This window comes from Panulirus ornatus, chromosome 34 (genome assembly GCF_036320965.1).
Source record: "Panulirus ornatus isolate Po-2019 chromosome 34, ASM3632096v1, whole genome shotgun sequence".
Classification (NCBI taxonomy): Eukaryota; Metazoa; Arthropoda; class Malacostraca; order Decapoda; family Palinuridae; genus Panulirus; species Panulirus ornatus.
The window spans coordinates 12,618,369-12,635,984 of NC_092257.1; the positions used below are offsets into that span (position 1 = coordinate 12,618,369).

The window sequence follows — 17,616 nt, forward strand, 5'->3', positions numbered from 1 at the left end:
AAAAAAGACTATAAAATAATGGCTTATTAATGACGTACATAAGAACTTAATTCCGGTGTAATTACCAGGAATATCACCTTAACGATGTCCATCGTTAGCGTCATGTTGAATGACGTTCTTAAAGAGCACAAGTGCTTCACTACTGAGACCAAAGGGTGACCAGGAACAGAGGCAAAACTACGTCACGACTTACAGTGTGAGTGACTATATAAAGTTTACCTCGTAAGTCTGTGAGGGTACTGGGAGCGTGGACCTTGTGTACTTGGTCATCTATTCAACTGGACGTATCACTAAGGAGCCTCTGAAGCCAGAATGTATAAAGGAATTACATTAGCAGTGATACGCGTTTACATCAGCAAGAATGTATAAGGACATTGAAACAATGTCATAGGATAACATGTTCTGTATTTCACTCAGTATTACAGTACGGTACTTGTAAAATGTTATATTTCATATATTCTAAATCTATAAATACTTCATTCAATCTTAATCTTCAGTAGATCTGCCTTAATGCCCAACGAATTATCATTCTTTTCGCTATTAAGAAGGTTGGAAGGTGGCATCGCTTCACTCCCTCAGCGACCCGCCAACCCTTTCAGCGTCTGCAACATTAATGTATAAATTGTGGTTAATCTTTGCCTCTCCCGGTGAACCGCCAACCCGGTCAGTCCCGACTGGAGCATCGGAGCCACTAGTGGACCATGGGCGCCAGTGGTTCGAGGAGGAAGTTACCAGCGAGGTCGTCAACTGCGTCAGTTGCAGGACGGGTCCGGATCCTCTTGGCTGGTGAGTCATCGTCGTCCCCTTCGTCAGAATCCGACTCATCTTCCCCCACGTCAGCACCTGAGTCATCACTTCCATCATCGTCTGCGTCAGTATTGGTGTCATCCTCTCCGTCAGGAGGCAGGACCGCCTCATAGATCCCGAGGGCCATCCTGCCGACGGAGGTCATAACCCCCCTGGCTATCCTCAATAGCCGTCCTCCGAAGGGCACCAGGTTGATCTGGTTGGCGTTGTTGATGTTCGCCGCTAAGTTGGTGTTGTCGCTGTTGATGTTGTTGTCGTTATTGTTATTGTTGTTGTTGTTGTTACTGTTGATGTTGTTAATGACATTACCCACGGCGTCAGCCACGGTCATAATGGAGCTCAGGAAGACCAGCGGCAGCGCCTCCAGTAGTTTGGAGCCCTTGGGGGCTGCACAAGGGTCCGGTTGTGGCTGGTTGATGGGCAAATACATGACACCTTTACCTTCGGCGGACCCTGTCGCTCCGGAGACCTGAAGGAGGCAATCCTGGGGGCGCAGGATGGCCAGAATATCCAGCTGTTGTTGGTGTATCTCCCTGGTCAGCAGCTGAGGTTTGCCTCCAAGAACCTTCATTGTGACGACTTCTCGTATCCTGGGACCGCTCCTCCAGCGGATGTGTCACTCTTGAGGACGTCCTGCCCCAATCAGTGTGTCTCCTGAGGTCCTGTTGGCTCGACTTCCTTGGCTCAACCATCACCAGGGCGCGGATGGCTTCCTCAGGCTGGGATTTTATGGTCTCCAGCAGGATATACAGAGTCCTCTTCAGCTGCGAAGACTCCAAACCTGGAATCCCATCCACTCCGGCTCCATCTGTATTGTGGATTTGTTTAGCGCTGGATACAGATGCCGATCCCTTCTCTCTCCAGATGTGGCAACATTGTCTTCCATACGAGTCAAAGGTTCGTTTCCTTGTTCAAACAATAACTTACCCACACTGGAGTCTTGGTGATCCTCCTCTTTACTTAATACTGGCAAAGAATCCCCATTACTTTTGATAGCTCCATGTCTGCTCCCCGAGTGTGCTAGTTCTCCAGTATTAACATCACCGTTCTCAGTGTGCAGACAAGGTGTATCAGCCTCCAGCCCTCTCCTAGCCTCAAAGGGCGAGGAGAAGGAATAGACGTCTATTTCGTTTCTGTCACCGGCAGGACGGTAAAAAACAGAGGCGTGAGGAGCGAGTAGGTCACCCCTTACGGTGGCAGAGAGCAGGGAGCAGAGAGGAACCTGTAAGTATACCATCAGGCCGAGACGCAGCATCATCTTCCAAGTGGTCATGACATACGTGGGTGTCTGTGGTGGAGGGAATCATCAAGTCAGTATCTTCATGTCAGTGGAAATATGTGGGTGAAAACTATGCATACGTTTGCACGACCAAACTAGATTTATAATGCAAACTTCTCCATTGGCCAAAGAGCAAACACAAAAGTAGGACACAAAAATGTTGTCATACGTTACTCAACTGTGAGATATCTCAGTTTTTTTTTATCCGTATTAAGTACCTTAATATTTACCATCACAACTTTGTCCTTGATACTGATGTGAAGGAAAAGATTATCACCGTACAGGATGAGTTTACTGGACTCTTCTTCAACAGTGTATCCTCAGTCTTCGGCTCGGAATGTCTCATGGGCGTTGCAATCGTAAGCACGGTGCAGCAGACCGCCACTCCCGTGCAGCTGTGAGGCACGGCAGGTGTACGACCGGAAGCAGGTACGTTAGAGCTTACGTCTGTCAGTGGCACCGAACACTCACCCCGTGTCGCAGGACCTGCACACACAAATTCATGTTAATCGTTTCTTCAAGCTACGCTTGGTCGTCTAAGAACATCGTGATGGAGATGGACGATACTATTTCTGTATCTTTTAAGAAAGACATAAAAGCATGCATCTTGCAGAGGTATCTTGAATGTCAAAGCTGCCCCTCATGATCATGTGAGTGGCATCGTCATGCTAAGCTGACGTCAAAAATGGAGTTACAATGAATGTTAAAAGTCAACTCTCTTGCTCGCTATAGTGAAGGTGTTTGGAGATGTTGATTCGTCAGTTGGTCGCTAGAGGTACTGTTGCTTGACGCGGATTCGGAGTCGTCATCCCGGTGTTCCCCGGGGCCCCAGCTCTGGTGCCACGTCTGTTTTTGTCTAGCGACGTGATGTAGTCTCGCATGACGTGGAGGGTGGCCAGAGCGGCCCGGGCATAGGCTTTGCGAGACACACATCCGTCGTTGCCTTTTGGTTTATCAACTTTGCCACCGCTCGTCCAGTCCTGGAGTAGGTTGGCCCCCTTGTTCCCACCTCCATTAATACCGGCGACATGGAGGACACCAGAGCCCTCCACCTGACTGTCTCCAAGTCCTATACCTGTGACGTGGGACGTCTTGACCTGGAGTCTCGCCAGCTGCATCTTTATCAGCGCCTCGTCGACGCGTCTGGCTGCCTGAACATCACGCCGTCGTCTGCCGGGTATTGGCGGTGGCAATACCACGTTAACTTGGTTGCCATTGTTGCTGTTGCTGGCAACGTTGGCGTTGTTGCTGGCCACGTTGCTGTTGCTGTTGATGTTGTTGTTCTGGTTGTTGTTGTTGATGTTGTTGAGGATGTTGGCGACGGCGTTGAACACGGTGAGAGCCATGGAGGCGAAGGCCATTTGGGTAAGGGAGGAGGCGACGGTATCAGCGTACGAGGGGCAGGAGGAGGAGGAACCGCCGCCGCTGACCGGCAGGTACATGACACCGCTATCTTCCCTCCGCCTTCTGACGGAGGGAAGGGGCCTCCCACCTTCCCTCTCGGTCACATCCCCTCCATCCCTCACACTAGTGTTTTCCTCGTCGTCCGTGGTCGTCCCCCTCACTGCCTTAAGTAAGGCCGAGAAGGCGCTAGGGAACTGTTGGCCGAAGGAGGGCAGATAGCCCGGCTCGTGCTGTGGCTGAGGTGAGGGTGTCGTCCATGACTTACTGCTGCTGCCGCTGCCCCCGACGCTAAGGATCCTGTGGGCGAGGCTGGCGCTCAAGAGGTACGACAGCCACTCCACGTACGTCTCCGTCGTGGCGCTTACCCTCGCCGCCTGCCTGTTCTCTGTAATGTGGAGGTTCACCAGCCTCTCCACTGCCTCCCTGAAGACTTCCAGACCTCCTCGAGCGTGCTCCGCCGTCAGCCTCCGCGTCTGCTCCTGAGACGGACTCGCGTCTTCATAAACCAAGTCCATCGTCACGATTTTACAGTCGGCGTTGTGAACATACACAAGCAACAGTACCAACACCGTAACTATACTCGAAATCATGACAAGTACAATGAAAACACCAAGTTGAACACACCTTAAACACAAGTATATGTATAAGTATCTCAGTCCCAAAGTTCTTCCATCGCTGCACTCTCCATGAGGCGCCCTGACTTGAGTACACCGTTCCTTACACTCTCGCGCGACCGATCAACCTTCTTCAAACCTCCATGACACAGAACCACCAAGACCAATAAGGAAGACGAGAGGGAATGACGTCATGCTCGGTGTCTACCAATGAGGAAGCACTTCCCTGAAGAACACGAGTGCAGGAGACCAATGGGGGATGAGGACGAGAAAGGCTGAGCATCAGGTATCTGGGTTAGTCGTTTGGTGCGCGAGGCTCCGTCTTCTGTTTAGTCCAGCAGCAGTAGATGCGGTGTCACCTCCAACAATGGACACATTACTTGACCTCACATCTGCCGCTGTCTACATGTGATGTACGGAAGGACGTATACGTATTCTAGAAGGCCAGAAACCCCTGCACAGTCTAGATACCCAGAGGAAATGGCTGAAAATTTGTCTACCTATGACTCTACCCGTCTTCTGTGCTATGAAAACTTGGAAACCTCTGATCCTCACTCAAGAAGTAAAACCTGTGAGGTTATCACAAAATATATTGTATAAAGTACATCTAATATTTCTACTGTCACTCGTGTCTCTGATAAACTTTGCAGCCATGAGCTTCGAGACCCCGTGGGTACCAAGAGGTGTGCCCGTGTTTGTTGTGTCGTCGAGAGTCTGAATGTCTATGTAATTTGTGTTTGTTTTCTACTTTCTGCCATAGTATTTCTTTTCTACTTTCTGCTATATCATCTGTGATGCTTTCCTTCAACATGTACCTCATCTGTTTTTCACGTGAAGTCGTACACATTGGTCTTCAGTACATACGGGTATATCTAATTGGTAAGGGAATCGTCATGCCTTACTTTGCCTTACTTCATCCACCCTCCACCAGGGTGCATAATCTCTTCATCCACCCCTCCACCAGGGTGCATAATCTCTTCATCCACCACCACCAATCCTAACACACTCGACCATCACATGATCCACTAGAGTCATCAGAACCTACACTAGCCCAAGTCCCACTCGAGGGAGGAGCTGGTTGGGAGGAAGGTACGCCAAGCGTGTCAGACCGTGTGACGGGTAACGGTATAGATGGGAACGGCCCCATCACGACCACGTCACCCTACGTTACGCTCACATCGCTTCCACTTTTTTGCTTTAATTTCGTATAAGGTTTCTGGTGCAAGAGAGTGCTTGAACTACGACGTTCATAAGGTCGGATGACCCATGTTAACTAGGGGAAGATGGGGGCTTTTGTCTCCACACCCACAGAGGTCATGGAACTGTTGTTGAAGTCATGAGCTCTATGTTGATCACACACAGACACACACACACACACACACACACACACACACACACACACACACACGGGACGTCACCCTAGCGGACAGTGTGGCGTCAGTTTGTCAAAGGAACACAAGCGAACAGGAAGTGTCGAGGCTTGTGTCGACCTTGCCTCTTTTAATCTACCTCTATTCTCCCTTGCCTCCACGCTCGACCTCCATTCCGTAAGAGAATGAACGAACGTTAAGCTGGCCTTTTGTGTGGTCCCATCTGGAACCAAGCAAGCACAAGAAGCTGACCTGGCCTGTGCGAGGTCGACCTCTGATAACAAGGTAGTCGTCCTTACCAGACGACGAAGCAGTCGACCTCTCTTGTGAGGCGAGATATTGTCTACCTGGATATAAGGATGAAGATATGAGAAGCAGACGGTTATACCCACAAGGGATAAGATGAGCATTTGGCTCCTAATTTCCATTCCTGTCATCGTGGCAGGACGCACTAACACTCTGGGGGAAGAGCATCTCCTTCCGCGCACCGCTACTGACGGAGAGGAAGTGGCAAGCCTCGTCCCTCCTACAGAGGAAGGTAAGTTAAACACCAGGGTATCAGACCTAAACTGATACCCGTCCTGTAAACAGAGCACACTGTACAATAAGATGGCAGACCCGCGTATTGCTGTAAAGCTAGACTTTCGCCGTAATTCTTGGCCCCTGACTCCTTAGGTACGATGACGTAGCCACTTAAATACGGCCTTATCACTTTAATAACAATCCCTTCAGCACGACAATAACCCCTTTGATACAATTTCGTAACCCTTAGAATACAAGTTATGCCCTTAACTACAACTACTGAATCCCAGGATTCAACTTAATCCTTCAAGTCCTATAACTCTCCTCCTTGAATACTGCTTGCTTTGGTATCATGCAGAGTAAATAATTCACAATATCACAGGTACTAAACAGAGAGCAATATCGTGAAAACAAAAAAATATCCACTAACTACAGAAAGATGGTACGAATCACAAGATAACACTGGGAAAAAACAATGAATATATATATCATCTACACGCAGCAAGCAAGTAATGCGAAATAAATAAGAACTGTCAAGGTTACTTGAGAAAATATCATAGTAAAGACGAAATAAGAGAAAATTACGATGAAATATATGAATACATGCAGTAGAATTACTAGTAAGATGAACGTGGCGATATACAAGAAAGAAAAGGGGAGAGTTCTTTAAACCCAAGATAATATTGACGATAAGAAAGATTACGATAAAGATTACAAAGAATTACAACAATTACAAGCACAACAGGGTAAGAGGCAAATGAATATTACTATACTGTACATGCGATGTAAATAATTATAACACACCTATAACAGCGAAGCAAGATCTCTGACAGTAAATTTATTGCAGACTTTTTAATATTTGTAACGAATTATTACAGCCGTAATAACTATCCGTCACTCGATATGACTACAGTGCGTATAAATTATTGATTTGTTAAAAATCCAAGACACCAAAAACATCTCAGAAAAATTTAGATTGAAATATATATATATATATATATATATATATATATATATATATATATATATATATATATATATATATTTTTTTTTTTATACTATTTGCCATTTCCCGCGTTAGCGAGGTAGCGTTAAGAACAGAGAACTGGGCCTTAGAGGGAATATCCTCACCTGACCCCCTTCTCTGTTCCTTCTTTTTAAGAAAAAAAAAAAAAAAAAAGTAGGCATTAACAAAATAAATCAAAGATAGGATTGTGTGCGAGCAATTATTCGCAAGGACCAAGCCTATCCTAGCTGGGCTCTTGTCAGTAACAGCCAACTCTATAAGTGTGTGAAATATCCTTTTTACCTAAGTATGTCGTTGCTGGCACAACCCATGTCTTTTTGTCTAAGACGTTTTTCGTACCTGAGAACCTAAGCTTTTTTTTTTTTTTTTTAAGCCACAACTGACCGACTATGTCCGCTAACGGCTAACACTAGCCTCCCTCCCTCCCTCACCAGACCTAGATCCATGAGAGGTGGGCGCGGGTGGCAGGTGTACCGTCCGACGCAGACCCCGTCCTCCGCCGCCGGCCCACACTGCCTAACCCCGAGCGGTATCACAACCTTCACTTGGCTGAACTTCGCCCTCGCCGTCGGCAAGCTGGCCTCCAACATCGTCAACAACATCAATAACAATAATAACAACAATAACAACAACAACAATAACGATAACAACGTGAACATAGCGAATAACAACAATAATAACAACAACGTCAATGATGTGCAGTTCTCGCCGCCGATGGGTCGCTCCGACCGGGAGGTTGTCACGGTGAGGACCGCTCTCTCCAAACAACCCTCGCAAAATCCTACAAGCTCGTCCCTTCAGTTAACAATATCGAAAGTTATTCGCTTATTTATCTCTAGCCATATAAGAGTAGATTCAACAAAACATAAACCAAGTCTTGTAAATTTAATGTATAATAAGTGACCTGTAGAAGTCTCCCATGAACTATTGGCACATGAGTTTCATTCGCTATTCATCCTCCCTCACCCAGGCCTTCAGTGTGAGGGGCATCGCAAGTCAACTATGTAAGGCTTCCAACTCCACCCTGAGACCCGCGCCTCAGCGAAGCCTCACTGGATCATCCACCCACGGAGTCAGCCAACGGAGGGGCGCTGGAGCAGACATCCGCCACAATACAGAGGCAATTGACCAAAACATTTATGACCCACACCTGAGGAACGAGGGTAAGGAATTCACATGTATTTCTTTTTTAATCCAATAACACTACTGCCTCGATGGTACGTTGTAAAGTTATCGATTACTACCGTTACGTAGACGTACTTTATTTCCGAGCCTGACACGCAATACCATTTGTTTTAATTTTACTCCTAAGGCCACACAATGAAAATACATGTAACATAATCCTACGTTTCATGATTGTGTTGAGCAAAGAACATCCTCTGTGTGTTGCTCAAACTGTGGCTATACCATCTGGAGAACAGCCAGCTGGCGGTGGAGTGACGAGGGTGAGATGTTACGGTGTGTTCTCCTGCAGGGTTGGGGCTGGAGAGGGATAATTTCGAAGGGGCGGCGTCTCTGGGAACAGTGCTGGGTCTAGGGTTGTGGCAGCGGGTGGTGGGGGAGAAGGACCCACTCTGCTTTTTGCACGCCTTCTGTAGCACCGCCGCCCACGGCAGCACCAGCACCGCCCACAACACTAGCCAGGCCGCCCACGTCACCGCTGCCGTCACCAGCGTGCTCAGGTATCCGTCACCGCAGGTCAAGTATTACCAACACTGTTACACAGGTCTTTCACTGCATGTCTGTTATGTATGGTACTGGTGACCTTTTAGTACATGTATGGCACAGACTGTGAATTAATGACTGGTAATTGGTGGTTAAGCTTATCCAGGATCCATTATATACTGTCTAACTTGGCTATAAGACTCTGACATTACTGCTAATTAGTCAACTGATGAACAGTGACTATGAAACTTCGAGAAATCCGTAAACGATCAATTAGGACACGTAATCTCTGAAAAACTTCGGAGTTACGTAAAAGAACTCTAAATGCACAACGTCATCTCCCTTAAAATTTCATAGTGTCTTTTACAAATTACGATGTATATAAAATCTTCAGCAAGATATCACAAGGGTAATATTATTCATCTGGTAAGAGACGTCACTCCTTGAGTCCGTGTTGGAATCTTGAGTTTTCATCTTGTCTGTTCGTCCCTCTCCCTTACAGCCGCAGCATCGGCAGGTGGCTCCTCCAGGAAGGTGGGGCTCCTGAAGGTATGGACGCCGAGGACCTGCTGGCCGCTATGCAGCTCGGTAAGGCTGGTCACCTCTGCCAAAGGCTGTATCCTTGCCAGCAGCCAGGTCCTCGTCTCTGGTGGTGACATGAGGTAGACCTTGATGGTCTGTGGTGACCTCTGACGACCTACGATGTATTGTAATGATATCTAGCGTTTCGTTGTGACCTACAATGACCTTAGGGAACCTGTAGTTAAACTGCAGTGACTTAAAACGACCTATGTTGATTGGTGGTAACATACGTGACCTACATCGCTTATACGGTGATCTAGAATAACCTTACTGGGGTGGTACAACAATCTGTGAGACACACGACAGTTTGACCTTTTTCTTACCTGAAACGACCATTTATGTGAAGACCGCACTGAGATGGTGATCTGCAATGACTTCTAGGATCTGTACTCGCTCCTTGTTACAATAAGTGTAATGTCCTATAGATGCTTGTGGTGCTTGCGAACTGGCGAAAAAGCGACTTAGGGTTGAAGTCACAAGAACCGTATGCATTAAGAAAGTACGGTACTGAAGCAAGCACCTTCAGCAAGAACAATCGGCACTGAAGCAAGGACGGTGTAAATGTCATTTAGTTGAACTAGACACCGTAGGATTTCACCGTCTCAGAAGTAAAGAGCTTGTTATCTAGGAAGGACTAAAGTAGTACGTTATACCCGGGTCATTTAGTGGTGATTCCCCTTACCCCACGAGGACTTTAACAACGCTTGGCGGTGTATGTATCTCTTTCGTAAGTTGGCAAAAATATATATATATAATAGAAAGATACAACGAAAATGATGTACAACATACCGAGGTTATCACTGTACAGTGTAATACTGGTGGGAGTCTGTAATGCTCAGTTCACTGGTGTGCTTCCCGTCGTGCAGGCCTCGGCGGAACCCGATGATAATATGTTCACAACGAATCAACCTTTGCTGAAGGATGATGGCAATGAGCCACCGGTAATGTCCGGTGAAGGATACCCTCTGGTGAGGTCGACGATGACCGCCACAACGCCCGAGGACGACCCAAGAGGCGACGACAACGAAAGACGAGGAACGGCCCTTTGGGGATCAGGGACTGGGCCACTTGGCGAAGCGCTTTCCCTTCATCGAGAAAAATCTGAGGATAGTGTTTGGTCTTGGCACCTTCAGGAGAGACGCGATGAGGCCAGGTGGCGCCCCCGGCGTCAGGCAGGTGCTGGGGTCTACTACAGGTCACCAGCACTGCTTGTGGACCGCCACCAAGGCGACGATGCTGCTGCAGGAGGCCCCATCCCCGGCCACAGGTAAGTTACAGGTGTTCTCGTTAAGTTGATAACATTCTGGATAACAATAGTAATCATGAATAAAAATAACAAGAACTTTTAAATCCCAGACACAAGGAGTTAGACTACAGAGGTAGAGAATCAGAGCTAATGCACAAACTTCTTCCAAGTTCATATACGGTGGCAGATTTAACATAAAGGGTTAAATCTCATACACAAAGGTTCAAAGATGAACACGAGGACCATGCCTTATATAACTGGGTCGAACCTCCTGAACAGTGCAACCACGTAATTATAGATATCTGATATTGGACATGTCGTCTTGCACACAAAGGATAAACTTTATGGAAAACTCACATTTCTTTAAAGCTCGGGCAGACAAAACAGCCATTGGTGGCCTTGGTTACCACCAACCAGAACCACGACAACACAGGGCACCCCACCGCTGGACCCACTCGAGTTCGTTCTAAGACGCAGTCAGCGACTGCGCCAGGAGGAACAGGACTTCTCCTCCTCCTTCTCCTCTTACGCCAGCAGGCACGGCCGGCCCAAACGCAAGAAAAAGTGAGTATCCTGCTGGTCTCAGAATCTCTGACGGGGGTGAGGTTCCTTGTGGTTTCCATATCTATTCACAGCAATATATACTTAAGCGAGTATTCAATGAGCGTAACATAATTACAAGTTATTTTCCATCCGTCTGAATGTTGATCATAGGATACAGTAATAATCAACTTTTGTTTCGTAATGCACACTAAATATTCTCACAGAAACTATCTGCCATTCCTTTGAGGTAATTACCCATGACCATACCACTCATTATTTGGCTTGACTGTATCATCTCATCAGTTTGTTCCTTGAACTCGTGTATCTCATCTAAGATAACTCAAACATCTTTGACGTTTTCTCCACTTGATGCGTCTTTCCCCGCTAGGCCTTTGTAAGGAGTCACCGATATAAGGTTAATCCCTCTATAACTTACTTGCCTAATCTATTCTTAACTGAATTCCATCGGGCTCTCTTCTGCCCATCTGTACATTATAATCTGGTCATTTTTGCATTAATTCTTTGCCTATGGATCCAATCGTCTTTCGCTCGTGTCACCTGCAAAATACTGAAATTCTTTTCTTTTATCTCAATGTCTGATATCATTCTCACAAACACTACTGAAGCTAATACTTAAAGCTAATACTGAAGCTAACACTTAAGCTAATATTGAAGCTAACACTTAAGGCTAATCTGACGCTAATACTGATAATGTTTTCTCGAGAGGAGGCTCTTCTCTTCAGTTCTGGTTCCATCTGCTACCACTTTACATTTTCTATTGGCTAAAAAATTTTTGACCTCAGTTCCTTCGTTTACCATCGATCTCTTGCAGCTCTGTATTTGGTAATAACATGCAGAGAGAGAGAGAGAGAGAGAGAGAGAGAGAGAGAGAGAGAGAGAGAGAGAGAGAGAGAGAGAGAGAGAGAGAGAGAGGGTGTTCCTAATTTCTGAGTGGCTACGTTACAGGCAGCAGCAGCAGCAGGTGATGTTTCTGATGCCACGACCCAGCGACGAGGACCCCAGCTCCTCCTGCCCTAGCGACGATGCCATACACTCCTTCACCCTCCTGAACTTCCTCCTGGCGGCAGCCTCCCTCGTCAGCAACATCATTAACAACAATAACAACAACAATAATAATAACAACAACAATAACAACAACAACGACAACATCAACGTTAGTAATAACAACAATAACGCCAATAACGTCAACAACATCGACCTGAACCAAATGGGGCGACGTCGGCGACGGACGCCTCGCCAGGTGAGGCCCAAGACCCAAGCAGCATTCGTCCTGGGAATAAAAAATAACTGGCCTGACTCCTACGTCATCGCTGAGGCGACTGACGAAATATAGCCTGAGGATAAACACTACAAAATTTTTCATTTCAGTAACTAAATATTCTGAACGTAATCTATAATCACGTCCCCCTTTAAGGGCAGGATCCCACACTGCATTTCATATTTTCTTCCCAAGAATCAGTAAGACCACAATCCTTCATTTACGGACCAAGTGCCCTAAAACTTCATGGCACGTAACTTGGTCCTATACGTCCATACGCTTTAATCTGTTTCTAATGAGGTTTTTGACGGTGATTCATGAGGTCGACATCACCAATATCATTTGGATATCAATAATCTTCGTAGGTGTTGTGAGCGAATGTCTATGACACATACGAACGCAGATACTGTTTCTGAATCTGTGATTCGACCACTTTGGGCGATTCATAAGGGCGAAAGGTCAACGAGTATTTCTTTTTTTTATATAGCTGACCAAACTTCAACCAATGTTCATGAAACGAAGTCTAAAGATGTCTTTTCACCCAACCAAGACAATGCAGACGACATGTTTTTGACGACCATCATTAAAATCTAGATGAAAATTACTAAAACATACTTTCTTGCCGTTAATCCACCTTAATCTAACAAATGTCCATGAAACGCATGTATTTGCACTTGTGAACAAACAAGAGTTACGAACTCCCCACTTATTTTGCAGGGTCCGACCGACGGCAGCCACACCCCCGGCAGCAACATTACCAGCGTCCGCTCTGGCGTCAGAGTTTACACCAACGACGCCCTTGTCTTCCCTCCTGGCACCGTGCCGGAGAGTGCCTATCTATCGCCCGCAGCATCGTCGGGCGGTCCTGCCGCCTGGGGCGAGTGTGGTGGCACCCTCCAGGCACAGCAGCAAGTGCAGGTTGGTCTCCTGCTGGCGCTGGACCTGCTACAGGCCGTCGCTGCCGAACTGTCTGACTCTGGTGCACCGTGGAAAGGACCACATGCCTCCTCCACGCCGGGGAATGTGACGATCGTCGTCCTCCACCAGCACGTGTGCCGCGCGTCCAGCCTCGCCGTCAGTAGCGGGCCCGTCGCCGACGTCGTTTTTCAGGAAATGAGGTAAGGCTGAGTGTCTCTGTTCATGATGTAAAACTCGGTCGCCCTTACATTACCATGGAATCGCGAGAGATTCAGGAACGAAACACGTAAAACCAATCATCTCTTGCTTATATTTACCCCTCCTTTTCTCTATCATCATCATCCTTCTCTCCCTAACCACTGTTTCTTTGTAATCCGTCTCTCTCTAACCACGATTTCTTCATCATCCATCTCTCCCTAACCACTGCTTCCTCATTACCCTTCCTCTCCAACCACAATTTCTTTATCACCTTTCACTCCCTAACCACTGTTTCTTGTTCTGGTTTCAGACTGGTGGTCCTCAGGTTCCTTCTCCCAAAAGTACCTCAAGACCTACTCCAGGGGCTGGTAATATGTCCAGATACGATCATCAGCCCAGATTCTCCCAGACCAGCGGGACAACCTCCATATATAACGTACACACACACAAGCTTACCATTTCCAGAACAATGAGACAACACTACCATCGCTTGGAAAACAGGGACCAACACTATATATATATATATATATATATATATATATATATATATATATATATATATATATATATATATATATATATATTCTTTAGTTCTGTAACTAAGAGCCACATGCCCTCTGCTCTGACAATGTGGAAGACCATTACGTAAAGTAATTTCAGCAAAATGGGGCAACATAACCTTGTCAAGATGGACGGGATTGTTAATCCATGAGTAATTATCGTCATTTTAGCACGTTGAACCTCTGGCCCAGCTTCAGCAGGCTTTAATTATACGAGAATGAAACAATCAGTAATGAATAATGATGGGTTTCATGGCAGGTCTCTAAGAGAGGAACGCCATCACATGGGACGATGAATAGCCTTCTATTAATGGATACTCCGATAACACCGAGAGGGCGTCCGAACGCTTAGGTGATTTTCATCCATAAATACTGCTGTGTAACGGAAGACGTAATGGTGCTAACCGGTCACGGCAGTGATATACTGTGATACAAAATTTTATACCAAAGATATATTTCAAGAGCAAAATAAACCTGCTCAGCCGGCTTGACGACGGCCTTAAAGACCATGACATTCGATAACCCCATTGTTCTCAGAACTAACCAACTGTTTTCCATAATCATCAAGGATGCCATAAATGTTATCGGATTTAAAGACTAACGTGTCCTAGATGCTCTTTAATTAAGCCAAAACTTTCAGCACGAACGTAAAACTTTCGTCACCGACGTTTTATAAAGGCTGCTGCATACAAGTTTAAAGGGTAGTGGTACAATTTAATGGCTAGGAGTTTGATTAAAGAATATAACGCGGAACCATTACCATAAGTATGTGAAGCTTCTCAAAATAGAGTAAGAGATTCCTCTAGGAGCTGATGCTTGGACTGATATACAAAGTAACATGAAATGTGTTACCAACTTCATTTTGTATACACAAACTGAGAGTGTTTGACGATGAGTCAGGCCGCCAGCAGCTGTGATATTCCATGACATTAAGATACTGTTGTATATTAATCCACAAAGGGTTAGTATAATTACTCAAATCATTAAGAAATTCTGGACAAAGACATTGCGTATGCACTTCTTAATATTTCAACCAGATATGATACTAACTAGATTTCAGTAATAACAAATAAAGATACGAATGCCTAACGAAATGAAAAAGTCTTACTTTACAACCCTATTTCCTATAAGTAATCCTCTTATCAATCTTAACTAATTCTAACTGGCTCATACTCGCACTCAGTAATCGATAAAACCACACAATGATAAGACGTTAGATATGACATGTATGTAAATGAAACGGACATTGGCTTCTTACCTTCGTCAGTGTTGTTCTTTATGAGTCTGCTCCACATACCTTAATATAAAAAGCGAGAGAAGTATTTGCAATGGGGAAAAGTAACGTCTTCAAGTGTTGCACAAACAGGAACAACAGAGCACTTAGCGGTTAGCTGTAGAAACAGCAACAGTCTCAGTGACGGCAAGCTGTGCAGGACTGCATCTAGGGTCTGCATGGCGGTGCTCCGGGGTAATGATGTTCCGTTAACTTGACAGGAGCAGTATACACTTGGGAATGGTAATGTTTACAAACATGGCAGCAACCTCAGGGATGTTGCCTGTAAAGCTATGACTTAACATCCCATTTACTGTGCAACTGATACAAAATGTGCCTTTTTATATTTGGACTTATTTTTCCATTCTTCCATAAATATTGATTTTTAATTGGATGTTGACACCGGCAGTGATTACGGCAAAATATTCTTTTCGCAGCAAAAAATGATGGAGCCAGAACACTAAATACCATATTATGATTTGCAATAGTTTTCAGTTCGTGATGTAACTGATTGTGAAGCTCGAGGGACTTCTAGCTAGCTGTATTTCCAGAAATGGAGCTAGCAGTGCAAAAAACGTCGCAAACACGTAGAAGTTATTTGGAGTGTTGAATATAACGGGAGATGGCAGGCTTAACCTCGTACGCCTTTCAATGCCTCCAACATTGCCCATCTGGGAAGGTGTTTGTAACGGCAGCCTCCAGTCGTTCTCGGGAGGTCATTGTAGTCGCACGCCAACATAACCTTTACTACGTGTTCACCCACTCGTTAAACCCGTGCCGGTAGAGCTCACTAATAGTAGTGGTTGTGATGGATACATGAGCTTAACTAGCTGACTACGAAATTTGTAATACCTTGTATAAAGGTGTGTTAGGCAAGAAAATTACGATGCTAAGCTCTATAGAAACTCCTCGAGTTTCTCATGCTTTCCCCCATCAGCCTCTCCTGTCGCAGCCTCCATGGTCCCAAACTCTCACCTACGATTCCCTGAACTCTAACTACTCCATCGTCTCTCAGTGGGTCGAAAGTCAGGCATCGGTCGATCATAATTACCTGACCTCGACAGACTCACCGATTACACGGCGAGATCACAGAATTCGCCGTGACCTGATTACACCTTTGGCTCGACCTCGAGAGGGTAGATGGCTCTTCAGAAATGACCTGGCAAAGGCATCGACCCGACCGCCACTGAACCCTCTTGAATTCCTCAAGAAACAAGGACAGAACTCCCTTAGGCGGCGCCATGGACTTGCAATAACGAAAAACAAGAAACAGTAAGTGTCATAGTGTTTCCAACAATTGATGAGAAAGAAAAAATCATATTTTATCATTGATTCGTAATAATGTTAATAAATCAAATAAGCACTTTATTACTACTTTCTCGCTCTGCCATTACCATTAAAAAAATGTAACTGTATATAATGATAACGTGTCAGCGATCCCAAAAAATGAATAGATTGCATTATCGGATTATGGTCATCATGCAGATAAAAACATATTTTTGTATATGTTACTGTACTTGCCCTAACAGAACACAATTCCTACATCCATTTCTCAGTAAATTCATGAAGCATATATGGAATTTCTCTCATACACTTACAGTGTATTACATTTAGTCATTGTAAAAAAGAGGACTTAGAAATGCATAAAATTCACTGAGTTTGTCTCAGATAAGTACATCTGCCACAAATATGGATTCCTGAGAATGGCAAAGCCAACTTAAGAAGATCGATCACAAGACAGTAGGAGTTCCTGATAGTTATCAATCAGATAAAATCTCTGAACGTTCTTGTGAATAATCTACATGGAAAACCAATGAAACTCTTCAATACTTATCTATTTATAACTGTTCCAGGTTCCCCTTCCTTGAAAGGGTCCTGTTGTTACTTGACAACCCCTTTTTCAATGAGCTCCTGCAGTTCCAAGGCTGAGCTGCTTCCAGCAGCAAGGAAATGATGACTTTTTTCATTCACACTCAGTCTCTAGGTGTCATGTATAATGCACCGAAACCACAGCTCCCTTTCCACATCCAGGACCCACAGAACTTTCCATGGTTTACCCCAGACGCTTCACATGCCCTGGTTCAATCCATTGACAGCACATCGACCCCGATATACCACATTGTTCCAATCCACTCTATTCCTTGCACACCTTTCACCCTCCTGCATGTTCAGGCCCCGATCACTCAAAATCTTTTTCACCCCATCTTTCCACCTCCAAATGGTCTCCCACTTCTTGTTCCCTCCACCTCTGGCACATATATCCTCTTAGTCAATCTTCCCTCACTCATTCTCTCCATGTGACCAAACCATTTCAAAACATCCTCTTCTG

The 17,616-nt window shown here is 45.5% G+C and overlaps 2 protein-coding genes and 1 pseudogene across 2 annotated transcripts; 1 reads left to right on the forward strand and 2 right to left on the reverse strand.

Moving 5' to 3' along the window:
• Positions 1 to 408: 408 nt before the first annotated feature.
• Positions 409 to 4,202, reverse strand: LOC139760029 (uncharacterized). The gene is made up of 2 exons (XM_071682768.1): positions 4,115 to 4,202; positions 409 to 2,572 (listed from the first exon to the last, which is right to left on the reverse strand). The coding sequence occupies exon 2, from the start codon at positions 1,376 to 1,378 to the stop codon at positions 692 to 694; it is 687 nt and encodes a 228-aa protein (XP_071538869.1). The 5' UTR covers positions 1,379 to 2,572; positions 4,115 to 4,202; the 3' UTR covers positions 409 to 691.
• LOC139760028 (uncharacterized) lies at positions 2,587 to 4,190 on the reverse strand. The gene has a single exon (XM_071682767.1). The coding sequence runs from the start codon at positions 4,078 to 4,080 to the stop codon at positions 2,845 to 2,847; it is 1,236 nt and encodes a 411-aa protein (XP_071538868.1). The 5' UTR covers positions 4,081 to 4,190; the 3' UTR covers positions 2,587 to 2,844.
• Positions 4,203 to 7,197: 2,995 nt separating the features above from the next.
• Positions 7,198 to 13,947, forward strand: LOC139760000 (uncharacterized; annotated as a pseudogene).
• The last annotated feature ends 3,669 nt before the right edge of the window (positions 13,948 to 17,616 follow it).